Below are 20,761 nucleotides of genomic sequence, written 5' to 3'. Positions count from 1 at the left end.
GTGGGTAGTAGACAGGGCTTTTTAAGTAGTGGCGCCCTTGCATTTGGAAGATGCAACAATGTTCATGCAATCCCTGCTGTATGTGCCAGGTTAAGACATTTCCCAGTACCCAACCTTTTAACTGTTCTATTTTATTTGTATTTTAGCATTTTTCAAAGCTTTATTCACTCTCTTGGATGACTATAAATGTTTTCACTATGGAAAAGGAAATTTAGCACAGTACATTTTCTTGACTGGGGACTTTTTTTTCTGAAGATCTCTTCAAAAACAGCAAAAGCTTACAAACTTTGAATGTTGGAATACAATACTTTTATAAAGTCCCTTATAAAACAAAATTAAATATAAGAAGATTATTTACTGCTTTTCATCAGTTTCCTCCTTCACTTCTTTCTTCTCTGCTTCTTTGCTTTCCTCCTTTACAGAAAGTTCTTCTAATTTCTCTGCAACTTTATTGGCATTATAATTTTTGTCTGCTCCTGCTTTAACTTCTTATCAACTTTATTCCTACATTCTTCAAATTTTGCCTTGAATTTTCATGCATTTTCTGCATTTAAAAATGGAATTGCCAAATGTTCAAGTTTGGGTCTCTCAACGGGAAAGTTACATGTGCATTCACCCATGCCCGGTCACTCCCAGCATGCAGCTTCAGCTCCCACAAAGGTGTAATGTAATGACTTGCACAGATTTTTTAGATTTTCTCTCTCATCATCAAGAGGCGAATGGTCCCCTTCTCTTGGTGCTTCAGGAGTTCTTCCATCACCAGAGCCTCACTCTTTCCATTTTGGAAAATCGTTTTCTGATGCAAACCGGAACAGCTTTGCACATATCTTAAAGAGTTCTTCCTCGTCATCTTCCAGAGCTTTGTTTTCTTGCTTGCTTAGGAAGGGAAACTATGGGCTCAACCTGGGGGTCATTGTCACTTGCTGAGTCATGCTGCTCAAATGCATTCTTCCTCTCGGCCATGGTGCGGCACAGCAAGAAATGGTGGCGGGGCTGGCACTGCTGGCGAGGGGGTGGTCGGGGGTGGGGGCAGCTGGGGCCAGCTCCCATGTCAGTGCATGGGAAGCTCCCACTTCTTCCTCCTCCGACTGGACAGTCTGACCTCCTCGCCGCCTCCTCCATTGCCTTCTCCTTCTTCTTTAACTGTTCCATTTTAAAGCTGTCTTTTAATGCTCTGCTTCCATCCTGAGGGCTGTTTTATGAATATAATTTATGTTGCCTAATGGCTTTATGGCTTGCTTTGATATAAGTTTACAGTTACTGGTTTAATTATTTTATTGTACTTGATTTTATTTTCTGAGCTGCCTTGAGCAGGACTTTGGAGAAGTGGCATGCCATTTTTCAAAAAAAAAAAAAAAGCGGAATTATAGCGCATGCCAGGTAAGTACACCCTCTCTGACCCAAGCTGGCTAACTGCAGACCTCTTCCTCCTTACAAGTTTCATAGCAATAACTCAACAATTGTGTATCTATTTGCTGTTTATTGAGTAATATGTTTTAGGGATGTTTTTATTGGGTTTTTTTAAAGAGCCTCTTGTGGGACAGAGTGGTAAGGCAGCAGTCATGCAGTCTGAAAGCTCTGCCCATGAGGCTGGGAGTTCAATCCCAGCAGCCGGCTCAAGGTTGACTCAGCCTTCCATCCTTCCGAGGTCGGTAAAATGAGTACCCAGCTTGCTGGGGGGTAAACGGTAATGACTGGGGAAGGCACTGGCAAACCACCCTGTATTGAGTCTGCCAAGAAAACGCTAGAGGGCGTCACCCCAAGGGTCAGACATGACTCGGTGCTTGCACAGGGGATACCTTTACCTTTTTACCTTATTGGGGGTTTTATGTATGTTGTAACCTGCCCGAGCCATTTTGGGAGTGGTGAGCTAGAAATAGAATTAATAACAACAACAATAATAATAGCAATTGTCTAGGTGCTACACGTGTCCTCGGAGAAATACAGCCCACCTCCAGAGTGCTTCATTTTGTACTAGGTGACCAACTTCGCAATCCCAAGCATGCTTTACTGGGAATGAGCTCCGTGAGCAGACTTCAGTGGCATTCTGAGTCGACCTGCTTGAGATGGCACTAAAAGGCCAGGATCAGAGGAGAGGGGCCAAGGAATAGCAGGGCTGGATTCAAGCTGCCTCCAGTAAAAGTGGACGCACAGCTACGAAAGTTCAGGATCTATTTCCTGGCTCAGAAGCCTTGCTAGTCCACCATTCTGTTTCTGTTTGATGCCCATGAAACAGGGGTAGTCAAACTGCAGCCCTCCAGATGTCCATGGACTACAATTCCCAGGAGCCCCCTGCCAGCGTTCGCTGGCAGGGGGCTCCTGGGAATTGTAGTCCATGGACATCTGGAGGGCCGCAGTTTGACTACCCCTGACATGAGAAGTCTACCAGCATGGAATAAGACAAACCCAACCGCTCCAGCAACTGGTATTCAGAGGTGCACTGCCCCTGAGCATGGAAGTTCTCTTTCTGGTAGACAGCTGTTGATGAACTTGACCTCCCTGGAAAGGCCTTGCTAAAAATACGGGCCTTGAAGAAGAGAAGGAAGTGGTTCAGCAACGAGAGGGGGGGGGGAGCATTCCAAGGCAGGACGCCAGGAGATGCCAGTGGGAGAAGGTGTCTGACGGAGGGGAGCAAGGCCAGGGGAAGACGAGGAGAAGCAGACAGTTGAGGCAGAGTGGCATAGCGTTTCGTTCGGAGCACAGTACAAAGTCTTCTACCTATCGCGTCTGTACATGAGCACCGAATATAGGCTCTGTTTTTATGCAGGTGGTTACCAGGCAGATCCGTTTAACAGCTGCACTGTAAATAAATTTTAAACAGGAATCTTTTGCCAGCCTATCCAAAGCAAGTTGCAGGAAGGTTGGGTTACCCAGGTCACCATGAGGGCAGCAGGTCTTTTCGCCAGGAACAGGACATGACTGCAGGAGGCAGCTCCTGACCGCAGATGAAGCAGGAGCCCCACGTCAAAGGATGTGCTTCAGTGTCAAGCCTCTCTAGTCCAGTCCAGTTGTGGGGCTGAGGAAGACCTAGGACAAGCTGTCCGTGGGAATGGACAGTCCCAGGCTAGATGAATCATAAAATCATTGAGTTGGAAGGGACCTTGAGGGTCATCTAGTCCAACACCCTGCAGAATGCAGGAAATGCACAACTACCTGCCCCCCCCCACGGTGACCCCAATTCCATGCCCAGATGATGACCCTCCCCCCAAAAAAAACCAAATCCCTGGCCAGTCTGGGCTGGAAGACATGTGCTTCCCAATCCCAAAGTGGTGACTAGCACTTCTCTGGGCGTGCAAGAAAGGGCCACAAGAGCCAGGCATCGACACCATTGAGGCAGTGGTCCAACTTTAAGGCTAGCCTCCATGGCTCCAAATATAGGCTACATATAGGTTAGATATCAGGCTAGGTATAGGCTAGATATCAGGGGGAACATTTTCACAGAGTAGTTCAGCAGTGGAATAGGCTGCCTAAGGAGGTGGTGAGCTCCCCCTCACTGGCAGTCTTCAAGCAAAGGTTGGATACACACTTTTCTTGGATGCTTTAGGATGCTTAGGGCTGATCCTGCGTTGAGCAGGGGGTTGGACTAGATGGCCTGTATGGCCCCTTCCAACTCTATGATTCTGTGATTCTGTGATTCTATGATTCAAATGCCATTTGGCAGGGACGACCTGCAGGGACTGGCAGATACAATGTAAGAAAGCCCCTGTTGGGGAGGCAAAGAGTCCATGGGCGGGGGCACGGCTCAGTGGTAGAGGTTCCAGTGGTAGAGCTGCCAGAGTTTCGCAGGTTCAGAATCTGGCACCTCCAGTCAAAAGGGACCAAGTCATCAGTGAAGTGAAAGAACCTGGAGAGCTGCTGCCCGTCTGAGTTGGTAATACTGACTGTGATGGACCAAGGGTCTGATGCATTATCATTTCTCCATTTCTTCTCTGTTCTGATCTCTAGTCCCTAGCTGGTTCTCTCTGACGAGAGGCACCTGGGTGGAGCTGGCCAGGCTCTTCCAGAGCAGCAGCAGCAGCAGCAGGGGGCTGGGCTGGTGCTTGGACCTCCCAGGGAAGCTGTGCACTGCATGGGTGGCTGGGAGGCTGGGCTGGTTCCCAGGGAATCCGTCTCTGCTCTTCCTGGGAGCCACCAGCTGCTGCTGAAGTGCATGGGTGCCTTTCGGCCTCTATGCCAGCAGCAGGAAGGATGGCTGAGCTGCAGGAGATGGGTGCACCTCAGGAGATATCTGCACTAGACACCGGGACCCTTGAGCTGGCTCATCTCCCACACTGTGGGAGTCGCAAAGACATCCAGAGGAAAACCTGGCCCTCCTTCGGCAGTGGGAGACGGGGACGAGCAGACCTGGGCCGGGGCCTGGGAAGAAGCAGCAGACGAGTGTCCCCACTGGCTAGCGACGGAGCACAGACCTCAGCCACAAAGAGGGTAACGAATGGAGCACACTTGCGGGGAATAGCAGGGGATGCTTCACACTCTGGGGGTTGGTGGGCGTATTGGCTGCACAGCCCTAAGTGCATTGATTTCAGCGGCCGTGGAAAGATGCAACTCTGTTTAGGACTGCAGCATTTGGGCTGCCTGGAGCTGTGAGATCTTGAAGGTGCTTTCTGGAATGGGCTGGAGGGGGTGCAATGAATGAAGAGGGGCAATGGCAGAGGGTGAAGCCATGCACGGTGCATGAGGAAACAGGGCAGGCGGCCCGACAGTGCAGGTGGGGTGGAATAGGGTTCCAGGGCGAGCATTACGATGACTGTTCTAAGCGGCTGGGGTGGGGGAAAAGTCTATTGGTCTGTGTCTCTCAGGCTGCCGCTTCCTTTACTCAGGGCCAGAGGCGTGCTGCTCTCACCCGCAGAGCTGCCACAGGGCCACAGTGCCCGATGAACGCCGCTCGGGAGCGAAGCCGGGTACGGACTCTCCACCAGGCGTTCTTGGCACTGCAAGCCGCTCTGCCCACAGTTCCACCTGACACCAAGCTCTCCAAGCTAGACGTGCTTCTCCTGGCAACCAGCTACATTGCCCACCTGAGCCGGACCCTCGAGCAGGGCCCCCCCATATCCTGGATGGCCCCGACAGCCTTCTTGCACCCTCTGAAGGTACTGGGTGCTGCTGGGACTGGTTAGGGGTCACCGGGGAAGGCTACTGCTAGGTAACCCCTTCCTTCCACCTTTCCCTGGTTAGGTCTCAGCCTGTGGTCACTTGAATGGGTGGAAAAATGGCCCAGGCTAGGGTTGCCAGCTCTGGGTTAGGAAATACCTGGAGACTTTGTGGGTGGGGCTGGAGGTGGGCAGGAATTGGGGCAGGCAGGAACCTCAGTGGAGTACAATGCTATGGAGCCCACCTTCCAAAGCAGCTATTTTCTCCAGGGGAACTGCTCTTTAGTCTGGAGGTGAGTTGCAAAACCCAGGGATCTCCAGGTACCACCTGGAGGCTGGCATCCCTTCCCCAGGCTAGCCTGATCTCGTCAGATCTTGGAAGCTAAGCAAGGTTTGTCCTGGTTGCTGTTTGGAGGGGAGGACACTGAGGAATGCCAGAGGAAGACAATAGCAGCAGGGGTAGTCAAACTGCGGCAAATGCTGGCAAGGGCTTATGGGAATTGTAGTCCATGGACATCTGGAGGGCCGCAGTTTGACTATCACTGAGCAAACGCCTCTTGCCTTTGATTGATATAAACTAGCTACAGCTTGATGGGGAAAAAGGGGAGGGAATGCTGTAGCAAGGCAGAGGCAGGGCACAGAGGGTTTGGGGATTCCTTCCTGTAACCATCTTGGTTTTGCATGGGTATTGCTTTATGGTTTTTAAAAGATTTTATGTAAACCCCCACAAGCCGGTTGAGTCTGGGAGTGGCGGTCTAAAAATGTAAATAGAAATAAATAAAACAACCCCTCTTCTTCCTTTGCAGAAGTGGCCCATGCGGTCCTGCCTCTATGCCAGTGCCTGGACCGGAGGCATCCCCACGCCCGCTCTCTTCGGCGGGTGGTCCCATCCGAGCCCTGAGGCAAGAGGAGCAGCTCTGTGACCCCCGGCAATGGCCGCCCCCATAAACTACACCATACCAGCTTCTGACGGTGACGTCTGTTTCCTTCTCCCTATGGCCAGACAAGGGAAATCTGCAGGCCTTTCCTTGCCCTCTTCTTCCCCCTCGCCTGCTTGCCCGCTATGGAGGGAGAGCTTTGCCCTTGGATTCCCACCCACCCCCAGTCCTAGCAGGGAGGGGGATGAATAGCCCTTCAAGGTTTAGTGGGACCTCACGGAGACCCCAAGACTTAATTTGTACTGTTTTCCCAATTGAACGGGGGAAAGTTAGATCACCGATACCTGAATGACTACTAGTCACAATGGCTTCTAACCATGATGGATGCCTTCTCCCACCAGCATCAGAGTCAGTAGGTCAGTTGCTGGGGAGCACAGGAGGGAGGATGCTGTTAGATTCTGCACTGAGTCTACTCTTTGACTAGAAGGCCCTTTCAACTCTAGGATTCTCGATTCCTCCTCTTGCAGGCTTCCCAGAGGCAGACGACTGACAGCTGTGTGAACAGAAGGCTGGACTTTGTTTTGACTCAGCAGTGCTCTTATAGCCATTATTGTTCTGCACAGCAATTTCTCTTTTCCAAATGGGTAAGAGAGATTAGCAACCAAAAATTATACCCGACAGTATTCTATCATCATTCTATACAGAACTACTCTTTTTTTGTTATTTTCTTATTTTCCCCCCTTCCTCCTTCTCTTTTGAAAACAAGGGGTTTTGAAGCTCTAAACAGGACTGTTTGAATTGCTCTGGGATGTGAGATTTTGCCCTTTGTGCAGAGAGATGGATTTGCAGTATGTTTTCCCTTGGCGGTGGATGCAGCTGTTGCATGAAGAATGATTCACAAACATGGGGGGGGGGGGAGAGCTCCTGTTCCTCCCGATACTTCTCTAATGTGGCTCCATGAGCACATGCAGAGCTCTTTTTGGTACCCGGAGCAAGAATATGTCAGCAGGCTTTCTGCTCTGAAAGTTATGGGAGTCCAGGCAGCTCCAGGCCCCGGCCCTTGAGGTGAGATATTTTCCTTTCTCTGGAAGGTCATGGATGTTGCAGGACCAGCCAGCACCCCAGTAGCCCTCCCCAACACTTCCCCCTCCCCACTAGGAAAAGGACTAGGGAGTAGCAGCTGCGGCTGGTCTGTGGGAATGCAGCCGGGGCCAAGGCTGAGCACATAAATCCGTCCTGGGCTGGACCGGAGCCTGGACTAACGAGCACATTAATGAGCCAGCCTCCTGCGTTCCTCTTCCAGGTACTGGCAGGGACACATCAGATGAGGCAGGGAGAGCCGCCCCCGCCCCGGATAACTGCTAGCTTTCCTTCTCCTTCCCCACAGATCGCAGAACTATTTTTAGGGGCTACTTGACCTGTTACATTCTCAATAAAAGTTGGCCGAGGCATTCCCAGGCATCTGGCTACCCAGGGGCCAAGGTCATTCCGGACTGTTGTCTGGGAGACGCAGGAAAGACCATGGGACGGGGTCTCGGATCAAGAGCAGCTGGGGAACAACGAGATCCAAGGCCCCATCCCACCTCAGGAGAAGCTGATGGGTAGTAGCATCAGGACAGACAAAAGTTGAAAGTTCCCACCCTGCCACAAATTCTGTTAGTCTTTAAGGCACTACTGGATTCTTGCTTTTTCCCACCGATACCAACTAACACGGCTACACATCTTGTTCCTTACACAAAGAGTGCTTAAAATGGGGAAATAGCTGCCAGAGGATATAGCGATAGCCTCAAGAATAAATAGCTTTAAAAGATACATTCATGGAGGATGCGTCTATCATGGTGATTGAGGGGAACCTCCACGTTCAGAGGCAGCAAACCTCTGAATCTCAGAGCCAGGAGGCAATTTCATGGGAAGGTCTCAGCCTCCGTGCCCTGTTGCTGGCCTTCCTGTTTGAAACAGGATGCTGGACTAGATGGGCCACTTGTCTGATCCAGCAAGACTCTTCTGATGTTCTTAACCTCCATTCCCAGACCAGCTTTAGTTGCCACCCTCAGCACATCTGCCTTGCCCGGGTCTCAGCATCAGTTTAACATAAGAGGTGTTTGTACACAGGGCTGTTAATGTATGCAGGCATTAGCCTCAGTCAAGTGGCAAGAGTAGCTCTGAACACTTTTGACCAGCTGAGGCTGGTTCTCCAGTTGCATTCAGTCTTAGAGAAAGGTGACCCTGGCCACAAACATAGCCTGGTTCCTTGCCTCTGATAAAAGTCACAGATGACTCGGACATCATCCAGAGTTGACTACTGTAAGATACTCCATGTGGGTCTGTCCTCAAAGACTGTTCAGACATTTCTCTTGTTCTAACATGCTTTAGCACGAGTCCTTACGGGCATCTGCTGGAGCAATTGGTCCTATCTTTTGCCCTCGTTTCTGCTTTGCTTCTGCAAGATGTTAGATTTGACCTTCCAAGCCCTAAATGGCTTCGACCAGGACTACTGATGGATGACCTCCGCCAAATTGAGACTTTGAAAGCCAAGGGGCCCTTCCCCAAGACGGCCTTTCCAGCGGCTTGGTTGGCAGGAGCCCAGAAGTGGGCTTTAGGACTTCACAGATTGACTACCCTGGGACACGGAAAGCAGTGCCGTGGCCTCTTCACATCGTCACTGCTTCCCCCTGGTAACCCTGGTTCCCCCTGGTTCCCCCAAGGTCCAAACGGTTTGGTGGAAGTATTCCAAGTTCACCTTCCACTGATGACTTTTGTGTATCACAGCACAGGTCAACAGGGAGAGAGGCCTTCTGTAGTTACTGTATCCCTTTCACTGATTGGTAGATCATTTCTTTGCAATGCTATTTGGAGCCCAAAGGATGGGTGTGAGTTAAGTGGGGAAAACAGCATGCCAACCATGTCTGGGAGTGTGCTGGGGAAAACTCCTGGGGCTTCCTCTTGCTGCAGAGCTGGAGGGATGAGTTGGTTGTAGGAGAGTTAGGAGAATCACAGCAGGAGGCCGTTTCTTAACCAAGGTCTGCATGAAGATGTTTCAAGGGTTCACCAGCCCCTTTTGTGCAGTTGCTGGGGCTTTGGCAAAGGGAGCCTCTGACCGCCCTTGATCCCCCCAAACTGATTAGACCAGTGAACCTTTATCCCTTGGCATGCCTGGCCAAAAACAAGGCCAAGCAGCTGTTGCTACACTAATCCCTTTGGGAAGTTCTGTGCTTGGCACAGGACGGGGGGGGGGGGGGCAGAGCTTTGGAGGTAGGTAGGGCAGACTCTGACTTCATGAATGAAACAGCTACTGCTGGAATCTGTAGGGGTGCCCTCATAGTCGCCTCCCCCTCTGACCTCACTGCAGGCCCACAGCACTAGTAAGGAGTGCAGAAAGACCAGGGGCTTGGGAGGGACTGAAGGACACGGGAATGTTCAGCCTGGAGAAGAGGAGGGGGACAGGGGTCGTGATTGCTCTCTTGAAGCTTTCATTCGGAGGTCGGCAGGAAGTGGTTCCAGTTGGCACCAGAGGATAGGACCCACAGGGATGGGTTTAAACTACATGGAGAACAGAACTGGCTAGATATCAGGAAAAACAATTTCACAGTCAGAGTAGCTCAGCAGTGGCATCGACTGCCTAAGGAGGTGGGGAGCTCCCCCTCGCTGACAATCTTCAAACAGCGGCTGGACGGATATTTATCCTGGAGGCTCTAGGCTGATCCTGCATTGAGCAGGGGTTTATTATTATTATTATTATTATTAAATTTCTAGACCGCCCTTCTCCCAATAGGTCTCAGGGCGGTTTACAACATAAATAGTTAAAACACAATAAAATCCCCATAAAAACCCCAATTAAAAGTTACATATAACATATCACATAGATGTCCTGTTTGGTCCCTTCCAACTCTATGGTTCTAAGGTGGGGCAGTCACTCTAGCATCCCTTCCCACAGCTTGTGCTCAAAGGGCAGAGGCGGAAGAGGGAGGATGCCAGCCGAGCCCCACCCAATACATGCCCAGGAGGACTGAGAAGGCCAACTAGAAATATAAACTATTCCTCAGGGCTGGTGTCGACATGTCAAGAGGTGGGGGCAGCTGCCAGGGCCCAGGAAAGTTGACCCCCCAACTCATGCACCTCCCCCGCCCCCTGGCTGCATGCCCTTCCCCATTTGCTTGATGTGTTCTGCCACCCGTGCTCCTGGGTGCCCAGCGTCACTGGGGAAAGGCATGTGGTGCACAGTGGAGGTGGCGCCGGTGGCCATGACGGCAGCACCCCCAGCTGCACGCACTGGCCACTGCTGTTGGGGAAAAGGTGGGCAGGCAACTGAGCATGGGCAGGGGGAAGGCCCAGAGCTGGGGGGAGGACTCACAGGCAGGTAGGGACACACCTGTGGGAGGTGGAACGGTATGAGTGGGGACTTGTGGTGGGCAGAGAGGGCCCCTGACACTTTCTACCCAGGTCCCCTTAAACCCTGGCATTATTGATGTGGTCATTTTCTTTCCTCCCACCATGTCCTGCCGTGTTTTCCTTCCACTCCAAGGAGAAGAGCCTGAAACCTCTCTCAGCGGCAAGGAGTCTTCTTCTAACTTGAGTGGCTGTTCCTCTAGCAAAAGTCCCTGCAGCCCAGCTTTTTTCATTCTTCTAATTGTGGAGGAACCCCTGAAATATTTTACAGGGCAAGACTGAGTAACCCCTGGGAAGCTCTTAGGCAACCCCCCAGGGTTCCCCGGACCCCCTGTTCTAACCCAAGGTAGGATCCGTGTCACTCCTTCAGAGGAATGAATGACCACCAGACTCATGCTCTGCAAACCAGAGAGTATTATTGATTTGTTATAGGGAGTATGTAGTATAGCCAGGAGATCGTAGGACTGTCTGGCAGCTTGGCAAGACGCATTCAGCAGTAGCTTGCCCTGGCCTGCCTCTGCATCATGACCCTAATGTTCCTTAGAGGTCTCCCATCCAAATACTAGTCAGAGCCACCCCTGCTTAGCTTCCAAGATCTGGCAGGATGAGGCTTGCCTGGGCTCATGTCTCAGATTTAAAGGAGGCTGCAGCGGAAAGAGCTCATGTCTCAGGGGATGGCTTGGAGTTCCAGTGGTAGAGAAGGCATCACTCTTTCCTGCTCCTGCCTTCACTTGTCTAGCCCAAGCACAGAGCTTATGTTTCATCTTTTCTCACAAAGGCCCTGTGGAAATTTTCCCTTCCCTTCCTGCAGAGTATCCTTGGAAGGCAAGCCATTTATTCAAACTGGGCACGGTGCAGAAACCTCAGTCGTAGGCAAGTTAGATGAGTGATATGCTTAGGAGGATATACAAGCTAATGAAGTCTTAGTACTGTTAAACGTGCTTTCCTCAGCATAAGGGGTAGGAGGCTCTGTTGTCCTCACCAGAAGCACAAGATCTCAAGCAAGCCCTTGAAGGAGGGGAAGGGCACGTCCCTTCCTCAGAAGCCCCCATTCAGGGTTGCCTCCTGAATGGGTGTAATCAGCTGCCCCCTGGGAGGAGGAATCCAGGGTCAAGAAGGGCACAATCACCAGGGGGAGCCGAGTTTCTCCCCATCCCTCAAGGCACACACATAAAAAGCACAAGAACCAACAATAATTGTTTTTACTAACAGCAGCAAAACTGTTGTTGAGCATCAGAAAGACAAGAAACAAGGTCCAGGAAGTTAACTCACCTTTTCACGGACAAGAAACGCATGGGACGGAAACAGAGAAGGAAGGGGGAAGGTCCAGAGTGCAGTCCCTCTCTCCAGCCTGCCCCTGACAACACAAGGCCATCGGGGAGGCAAATAGGGCCCCCAAATGACATGATGAGATAGTCGGCCCTGAGTCATGCTGGGGTCCCCTCGACCCATGTTGTGTTCCAGGCAGTGGCTGGGAGGAAACTGTATTTCCAAAGTGCCGTAGGGCCCTAATTTGGAAGGGGACCATGATGTGGGAGGGGGAGAGTAGTCTGCCTCCCCACCCCCCGACCCTGGTGCCATTTTTCCAAGCTGAAATCACCTTGGGGTGACTTCTTGTGGGCCTGCATATGGACTGGATGCAGCAGAGGTCTGCCTGCAGGGAAGGCGGGTTGTGTTGGGCGAACCTAGGCCCAAGCCGTGGCTGAGCATCTTGTGTGGTTTGGCACCAGGTGAAGGAGCCACCCAGAAAGCAGGGAGGCTTTGTGCTGCCAAAATGCCATTCCCCTCCCCCGTCCCTGCTGGAGAAGTCTGGACCGGAACCGGGCTCTCCAAGGACACGACGTAAAGATCACGGGACACTTGAATTCTGTACCCGGTCTCAGCAGTACAGTACCTGCTGAGAGCAGTAAAAGTGGAATGAAACTATCGCCCTCCATTGACCCATCCCTGCAAGGTCGCTAGGTGGAGGCGGTGGCAGCAGGGTGAGCCCACTGCAAGGTCAAGTAACTTCTTTGGCAAGGCTCCGCCTCCCCCAGAGCGGACACTGAAGTTCTGAGCACTGGGGGCGGGAGAGGAGGCACCTCGAAGCCACAGAGATTCCCACCGTGGCCGTTTGTGCTTTGGGATTTGGGGGGTGGGTGGCATTCACTCATCTCCCCCAGTTACATTCACAATATGATATGAGCAGCAGAACTGAACCTTGGAAGGGAATGTACCACGGTCAGGTCAGATGGGGGTGGCCCCGTGCCTGTCCGGCGCTGCACGACGGGAGGTTTGCGTCCAGGATATGATAAGCCTTGATGGCACATGGGAATACCTCTTGCACACGGAGCCCCCTTCTCTGGGGCTCCCTACCGGGAGGAGAACAGATCCCTGCCGATCTTCACCGTTAAGCTCTTTGCTCTGCCCAGATCAGAGTGCCGTCTCCCGCAGGAAGTAGGTGTGAGCCCCGTCTCCCCGGGCAAACCCTTCACCCATTTCTGCTTCCTCCGTATCGCTCCCTGGGGGCAGCCCCCCCGGCAGTCCGTTTGGCAGCCCATTGCTGGTTTTCTCCATGGCTAGAGATGCGGGGTCTGAGCCACTTCCATCCTAATGAGACAGCCAGAGAGAGCGAATCAGTCATCGTCCTCACCAGACGGTTCTGGAACACCAATCCCTTTTTAACTTCCAAAGTGGCTCCTCGGCATCATGGTTCTCCTAGATCAGGGGTGGCCAAACTGTGGCTCTCCATGGACTACAATTCCCATAAGGCCCTACTCCAATGCTGGCAGGGGCTCATGGGAACTGTAGCCCGTGGACATCTGGAGAGCCACAGTTTGGCCATTCTTGCAGTAGATCAGGGGTAGTCAACCTGTGGTCCTCCAGATGTCCGCAAATGCTGGCAGGGGCTCATGGGAATTATAGTCCATGAACATCTGGAGGACCACAGGTTGACTACTCCTGCCCTAGATGCTTTCTCCAACACCAGGCACACCAGTCCTAACAGACAGCTGAGTCTCCCTGGTGTCCAAAAATCCCGTTATTCTCTTTAATAGTCTTAAAACTCCAGGCCAAATTCTCCATCCTTTGGGCAAGACTAAACAGAGTCTCCCCTTAGCCTGAACTCTGCAGCTGTGTATATTGGCACCAAGCCTTAGATGTTGCTCAGAAGTCTTGAACAAAACCCTTTGGGATTTGAAGATTTCAGACTAAACTGCAGCTGCCGCTCGTCTCAGTTCACAGATCTGTAGCATCCGTGGCACACCAGGCCTTGCACAGCGCATGGAAATGCCAACAGGGTATCCGGGCAGACAGCTAGCTAGGATGAAGCAAGAAGCCAGGAACCGGCGAGGCTGGGAAGTCAGGAAGCGGCACAGGGCCCAGCCTGGCTTTAAAAGGATTTGCGGCAGGAGCAGAGCCTCGAGGTGAGGAAAGAGCTCAGCAAGCAGGGAAAGGAAGCTTGTCTGGCTCCACAGACAAGAAGTGGAATTTGGGAGGAGGGGAGATGATGCTGTAGAGGCAGCAGTGGGCAAGCGCATGTTGAAAGGGGGTGCCAGAAAGAATGTGGAGAAGAAAACAAAGGGGGAGGAGATGTTTCCAGCACACCTAGGGGGGAATCAGTGGCAGGGAGGACCTGTTGCTTGATAAAGCTGAGCTGCACAATGCAGGTTGCCTCAGCCTCAGACCTGTGCTTCACCTGGGCATGCAGAGGGGTCTCTGAGATGACACACTGGACCAAGGTGGTGGCAGCAGGCACTGGGAGCAGGAAGGAAAGATCCAGGGAGGGATAGCAGCGAGAGGGCCGAGGCAACAGCTCGAAGGTCCTGACCTACAGCTCCCCAAGAGGCCAGTGTTCTCCTCTTTCTGGCAACACTGGCGCATCTTTATATGGCTTTGATAGACAGACACTGACTCTCCCTCCACCCACCCAGTGGCAGCAGAGGATGCTAGTCCGGGGGGCTCCAGCAAACGTGCAGAGGCAGGACAGGAGAAAAGCCATATCCCAGAAGGCCCCGCTCTTCACTCCCCCACCCCAGGCTCTCACCTCTGCCACATCACGGACCCCACAGCGCAGCTTGTCACGGTACTTTGGAGGCAGGCAGCAAAACAGGCGTGGCAGCACCGGGAAGATAGTATGGGGGTTTACAGCATCACCATGCATGGGGCCTGTGTGGGAGAGAAGAGCCAGCATTCCTGGGAGCTTTGCAAGGTCACTCTCGGTGCTGCTGGGAGAAGGGACAGTGGCCACACTGCCTTTACCCAGAATTGACCCCAGGACCCCCCCACCCCTCACCTGCAGGGCCAGACAGAATCAGATCCTCCAGATCCAAAATCTATGCACAGGGCCCAGAGTAACAAATTCACACCCTGTCAATGCATACATTCACAAATGATTTTTGAGCCCCCCCCATCCCTGAGTACTTGCTGTCCCTCAATTCTCCAGTCCCTTTCTCTAACTTCCCCCCTCATTTTCACTTTCACATCAGAGACCACTACTGAATAAACTCTGAGATATCAGCCGACAGCCTGACTTTTGGTTCCAGGATCACCTGTGGCCAGCCTTCACAGCATCCTGAACACAAGCACACATAGATTCAAATGGGTAGCCGTGTTTTTCTGAAGTAGCACAATACAAGCAGAGTCCAGTAGCACCTTTAAGACCAACAAAGATCTATTAAAGGCATGAGCGTTCGAGTGCAAGCAAGTGTTAGTCTGAGGAAGAGTGCTTGCACTCGAACGCTCATGCCTTGAATAAATCTTTGTTGGTCTTAAAGGTGCTACTGGACTCTGATTTTACAAGCACGCATACCCACCAGAGTAAACAATATTAAGCTAGATAAATCAGCGGTTTTAGAATGGCAGCTTTGTGAGTTTACACACTTCAGGCTCCTGGGCAAAGCTTGGACATCCTGTGGAACTGTATGTACCTGTGAGCAGGCTAACCAGGAGTCCCACAACAATGACGGTGGTGGAGTTGTGTGCGCTGTACCACATGTATGACAAGCTGTAGAACTTCTTCAGTCCAGTGAGCCTAGGAGGGATGCAAGGAAATTCAAGTGAGGGTCTGCAGCTTAATTTAATAATATTTTTATTTTTATAGCCCACCCTTCCTGGCTGGCTCAGGGCAGGTAACAAAAGGATACATACATTTAGGCTTACAGTTTTTGAACATTTAAATTAAATTATATTAAATTATATTCATAAACCACCTTCTTAACCTTACATAAGAAGCTCGATTTTGTTGGGCGGGTTGGTTTCAGCTGTAGGCCTGGCAGAACAAGTCTGTCTTGCAGGCCCTCCGGAACTGTTTAAGGCCCCAGAGGGCTCTGATCTCATCGGGAGAGCATTCCACCAGGTGGGGGCCAAGACAGAGAAGGCCCTGGCCCTGGTCAAGGCCAATTTTATTTCTCTTGGGCCAGGGATCCTGCTGTTCTCTGGAACTTAGTGCTCTCTGGAGGGGTACAGCAGAAGAGGCGGCCCCAAAAGTACAGTGGTCCCAGACCCTTTAGGGCTTTAAAGGTTAGCACCAGAACCTTAAACCTGATCCTGTCTCTGATCTGACGCTAGCACAATTGGGAAAGGACTGGTATTCTATGGGCTCTCTATTCCCAGTAAGGATTCAGGCAGTCCTATGTAGAGCAAGTTACAGAAGTCCAGTCTGGCGGTGACCACGGCGTGGATCATGGTGGCTAGGTCAGTTCCTGACACCTTGTGCTTAGTGCAAATTGTTGTGACTGGCAAAGGTGACAGAAAGCCTGGTGGGTGACTTCTATGACCCGGGCTTCCATGGAGGCATCCAGGAATCATAGTTAGAAGGGACCTCCTGGGTCATCTAGTCCAACTCCCTGCACTATGCATAGGGATCATGCCCAGACTTCTGATCGTGGTTGTAGGAGTTAAATGGACCCCATCTGGCATAAGGAGCTGCATCACATCTGTTTTGGCATATCAGCCCAGCCCCAGGACCTCTGTCTTTGCTGGGTTTACTTTCAGTCGACTCCTGAGCCAGTCCACCACAGCAACCAAAGATTTGCCTAGAGTTGGGGGGAAGGGGGGGTTGGTGGATGACTGTCCATCAGCAAAAATAGCTGGGTGTCATCAGTGTATTGGTGACATCCCAGCCTGAAATCGCAGACCAGTTGGGCTGGGAAGCATATGTAAATGCTAAATGCCATTGGCAAGAGAATATCTCCAGCCTCCCCGTATCCCATTTAAGAGCACATGGATCCTTGATGTTCTGACCCCCAGGAGGGAGTCAAGAAAACATTTTCCCAGCTCCCTCTTTCAAGGAAGAAAAACTAAAAAGTAAAATCTTTCTTTTGGAATAGCGCTCCAAGATCTGTCTTGGGACCATGACGTCAGTTCCTCATTGGAGAACAAGGACAAGCTCAGGACTGACCGTCACAAGCATACAGTCTCTTCAAGATAATTCCACACACACTACGCAATTTTTACAATGTGTCAATATAGTAAACCAGGATTGTTATTAGTAACAGACTGTAATGAAGAAACCTTGATTAACAGGAGGGGATGCTAGATACTGCCAGGTCTTAGGATACAGCACTAAGACCCACTGGACACCCCCCTCCCCCAGTCCTAGGGGATCCATGCTGAAGATTAAGACCCTGATCTTTTTAGCTAATCCCACTGGTTAGGGCTCCTTCCTTCTCTCCCCAGTAAAACCCCTCAGAATTCTTTGAAGGCACACATTGATTTCACAGCTATGCCAGACACCTGACTGGAATAACTTATTCTGAACATGGACTTCGGACCTCTGTCTTGCCAAGTTTTCCCTCTTTCATCTCAAAAGGGCTGCTGGGAAGGGGATTTTCTTTGCTCCCTCCTGACCTCTCTGGCTTGGCCGCCGAAGTCAGCAGAGTCGTCATGACGGCTGTAGTGATGTTCCCGTCAAGCAAAGGGATGCCGGTTGCGTTGGGCAGAGGCGGGAGCGCCTGGGCACTGGTGATGAAGCTTCCAATGCCGATCCAGAAGGCCATCGCTAGCCCTGCCACCAACCCAGCCACAGCGCCCTGAGGAGGAGGAAGACGAGGAATGGAGAGTAAGGAACGGCCTTCTGCACAAAATGGCTCCCATCAAAACCTTCGGCACAGGCACACACAGAGGGGGGTGGAGGTAAACGTCGGAATCCCACCCTCCTACACTGCCCCCCCTTCTGCAAGGAAGCCCTTGGCAACCTCCTGAGTAGTATTCAGGGGGGGGGAGAATTGAGGGGGGGAGATATCTGTCCTGTCCATCCTCAATCCCAAGCTTTTGGCATGAGAAGGGGGGGAGCGTGACTGCTTGGGGATGGATGAAAAGAGGAACAGTTCCTAAATACCCCTAAGGGTGTTGGGAGGGGAAAATGAGGGTCTGGCAGACCCCCCCCCCCCAGGGAAGCAAACACTCACCACAGAATTGGCACAAGGAAAGAACATGCCAAGGCAGAAGAGTCCCAGGAGTGGTCCCCCTACCATGCCGAAGATACTGAAAGCGGCCTAAGGAGGGGAAGGAAAGGGGAAATGGAGGGGATTTGCCAGAATTCATCCTCGGAAGTACATCCGCTGCTATACATTTTTTTTTAATGTTAAAGGCATATTTCTTGCTCACGGTCTAAATACATCCATCATCCGAATAAAGGTACAGGATATAATTGACTGAATAAAACAATCATTTCTGAACAAGGAAAAAGACACACACACACACAAACCCCATTCTTTTCACACAAGCCTCAACTGCACTGCAGCAGGCACCACCTCAGGAGGCATTCCCAGTTGTGCACAGCTGCGTGAGAGAAAAATGTCTTTTCCAAGATGGAATTTGCCACCTGTAATTTATGCATTGAAAAATAACCATTTGGGGCTCCTTTTAAATCAAAGTCTTTATTTACTTGCTACTGGGCCAGACTACAGATATGATATGCAGAAAGAAAATGGGGTGGAAGAGGCCAAATACTCTAGAAAGGAATGCAGGCGAGGAGTAATTTTCTACAGAAGGCCACTTGAAAGAATGTGCAGCAACCGACCAAGACTTGATAAGGAGAGCTTTTTTTTGCACCCCGCTTTCTACTACCCAAAGGAGTCTCAAAGTGGCTTATCATCACCTACCCTTCCTCTCCCACCACAGGCACCACATCCCACCCTTGCCTCTGTGTGTCACAGGATGGCCCTGCTATACCTTGGTCCCTGTTTGCTTCCAATCCTCTGAGGCATTTAGGCACCCTGTGGCCTTCCCAAATCTCCACCCAGCCAAGAGCAGCTCTCCCAAGCCTCCCCAGCTCTTGGCAGAGTTTGGGTCCTCCCTGCCATGTCTGTCTGCCTGCCCTTTGGGAAGGCTAGGAAACAGGAAGGCAGCAAGGAAGAGCAGCCACCTGACGCTTGATCAGCTGCCCTCTTACTCCAGGGAGCAATGGGAGTGAGGCCTAGGAGAGAAGAGCAAGGAGGTTGGGGTTTCAGCAGCTCCGTTTCCGCATTCTGAGCAGTAATCAGGATTGGGCCCAGGCCCCCCAAGGGACAGGGGGAAGAAGAGGAAGAACAAGAGCTGCTTTTTTGTACCCTGTTTTCTACTACCCGAAGGAGTCTCCAAGCAGCTTAGAATCACCATCCCCTTCCTCTCTCCACAACAGACACCCTGTGAGGTAGGAGGGGCTGAGAGAGCCCTGAGAAAACTCTCAGACTGGCCCAAGATCACTCAGATGGCTTCCTGGGGAGGAGGAAAAATCAAACTTGGATCCCCAGATTAGAGGCCACCATTCTTAATCGTAACACCAGGAGCAAGTGAGCAGGGGCAGCCGAGAACAGATTGCCTAAGTGGAACAAGCAGCCCACCCCAAGCTGGTCTTGGCCAGGAGCCCCTCAGTCATGTGGGAGATCACAGATGAAGGTGGGGACAGAAAACCCTGAAGAGAAGCTTCAAAGCTCAGAGGATGAGCAAGAGGTTGGCCAGGGACAAGAGAGGAGAACCACGGTTGGGACCAAAGCAAGCAATTCAGAGGATCGAGCCAAAGAAAGTAAGGAAAGGGGAGGAGGAAGTAGTTTGCAGCTGGGACAGCAGCCAATGCACCAGGCAGTGAGAGCCAAAATAAGGTAAGAAGTGTGGAGGATCAAACTAGTGCCTAGGTTAGAAACACTGCCAAGGGAGATGCCTTAGAGCAAGGGTGGCTCTCCAGATGTTCATGGACTCCAATTCCCATGAGCCTCTGCCAGCATGAGCTAGAGTGGTCACATGAGGAGAGAAAAACAGGGGGAAGGGGAGAATAAAAAAGGATATCTGATATCACTGTTGCTAGAGAACTCAGAGAAAACACAAGGGCTGAGGATTGATGGAGGAAGATCTCCATCTTCTGGATTCTATGGAGTGGGATGAGATCCAGTGACTTAAAGGCCAGTGCAAACTTTGTGAGAAGAGTTAGAGAGGGTGGAGGAAGAGAAAGAGATGAAGCAAGACATCCTTGGCACTGGAGTGAGACTGCTGGCTGGAGGCAGAGAGGAGTATTGCCCAGTAGGACAGCAAAGGGTGTAAAAGAGAGGGCTGAGAAGCTGAAGGAACCCAATAATAGAGGCCAGACCCCCATGGTGTGTACCAAATACAGGAGCACAGGGGAGGGGGGGGGAAGAAGGGGAGAAGAGATGACAATGGTGGGGAAGAAGAGGTGGTTTTTGCACCCCGCTAATAGCAAACCAGCACCCCAAGCAAAGGGACAGCAGAACTTCCCCCCTCCCCCCTCCATGGTCCTGTTTTTCTATTAATAGTCAGGCATGTGCAGCGTTTCAACTTAAGTGGGTCAAAGAGAATTTCAGACAAGCCAGAGGTGAAGATTTGAACAGCAGATCAGCTGAGAGGAGAAACCGAAGAAAGCAAAAAGGGAGGGGGAGAGGAGGCAAGGAGAAAGAGACAATCTTTCTGCATGCATTTTATTCTTTAATCCTTCCCATCCTATTCATTGGCCTCAGGGCAATGACCCTGCAGGAGTGACCAGCCAGCACACAATTGCCATCAAATCACAAACTACTCATGGCAACCCCCTATGCCCAGGGTGGCCAACCTGTGGCTCTCCAGATGTCCATGGACTACAATTCCCATAAAGGTAAAGGTAAAGGTAGCCCCTGTGCAAGCACCGAGTCATGTCTGACCCTTGGGGTGACGCCCTCTAGCGTTTTCATGGCAGACTCAATACGGGGTGGTTTGCCAGTGCCTTTCCCAGTCATTACCGTTTACCCCCCAGCAAGCAAGCTGGGTCCTCATTTTACCAACCTCGGAAGGATGGAAGGATAGAAGGCTGAGTCAACCTTGAGCCGGCTGCTGGGATCGAACTCCCAGCCTCATGGGCAAAGCTTTCAGACGGATGCCTTACCACTCTGCGCCACAAGAGGCTCACAATTCCCATAAGCCCCTGTCAATTTGCTATGCTGGCAGGGGCTCATGTAGTCC

The 20,761-nt window shown here is 51.5% G+C and overlaps 2 protein-coding genes and 1 pseudogene across 6 annotated transcripts in view; 1 reads left to right on the top strand and 2 right to left on the bottom strand.

Annotated features, from left to right (window-relative positions):
- Positions 1-354: 354 nt before the first annotated feature.
- Positions 355-963, bottom strand: LOC143833568 (ran-specific GTPase-activating protein pseudogene; annotated as a pseudogene).
- A 3,117-nt stretch (positions 964-4,080) lies between these two features.
- TCF23 (transcription factor 23) lies at positions 4,081-7,717 on the top strand. Of its 3 annotated transcripts, none has more exons than XR_013229654.1 (4): positions 4,081-4,425; positions 4,821-5,090; positions 5,897-6,384; positions 6,496-7,717. XR_013229654.1 is itself a non-coding variant. In XM_077329444.1 (4 exons), the coding sequence occupies exons 1-3, from the start codon at positions 4,171-4,173 to the stop codon at positions 6,011-6,013; spliced, it is 642 nt and encodes a 213-aa protein (XP_077185559.1). In that variant the 5' UTR covers positions 4,081-4,170; the 3' UTR covers positions 6,014-6,062; positions 6,496-7,717. The 3 variants fall into 3 exon arrangements, 2 of the variants coding, with proteins under 2 accessions (XP_077185559.1, XP_077185434.1); XM_077329444.1 differs by having other exon boundaries at positions 5,897-6,062; XM_077329319.1 differs by lacking the exon at positions 6,496-7,717 and having other exon boundaries at positions 5,897-6,452.
- A 3,821-nt stretch (positions 7,718-11,538) lies between these two features.
- SLC5A6 (solute carrier family 5 member 6) overlaps positions 11,539-20,761 on the bottom strand; it is a 28,871-nt gene continuing 19,648 nt past the window's right edge. For all 3 annotated transcript variants that reach the window (XM_077330216.1, XM_077330233.1, XM_077330224.1), the window contains exons 12-16: positions 17,743-17,829; positions 17,183-17,364; positions 15,262-15,365; positions 14,379-14,500; positions 11,539-12,943 (exon numbers count right to left, since the gene is read on the bottom strand). In XM_077330216.1, coding sequence (XP_077186331.1) covers positions 12,767-12,943; positions 14,379-14,500; positions 15,262-15,365; positions 17,183-17,364; positions 17,743-17,829 — 672 coding nt within the window. In that variant the 3' untranslated portion in view covers positions 11,539-12,766. The remainder of the gene's footprint in view (positions 12,944-14,378; positions 14,501-15,261; positions 15,366-17,182; positions 17,365-17,742; positions 17,830-20,761) is intronic.

The sequence above is a fragment of the Paroedura picta genome, chromosome 1 (assembly GCF_049243985.1).
Source record: "Paroedura picta isolate Pp20150507F chromosome 1, Ppicta_v3.0, whole genome shotgun sequence".
NCBI classification, from domain to species: domain Eukaryota; kingdom Metazoa; phylum Chordata; class Lepidosauria; order Squamata; family Gekkonidae; genus Paroedura; species Paroedura picta.
This window is presented reverse-complemented; position numbering and strand designations above follow the sequence as displayed.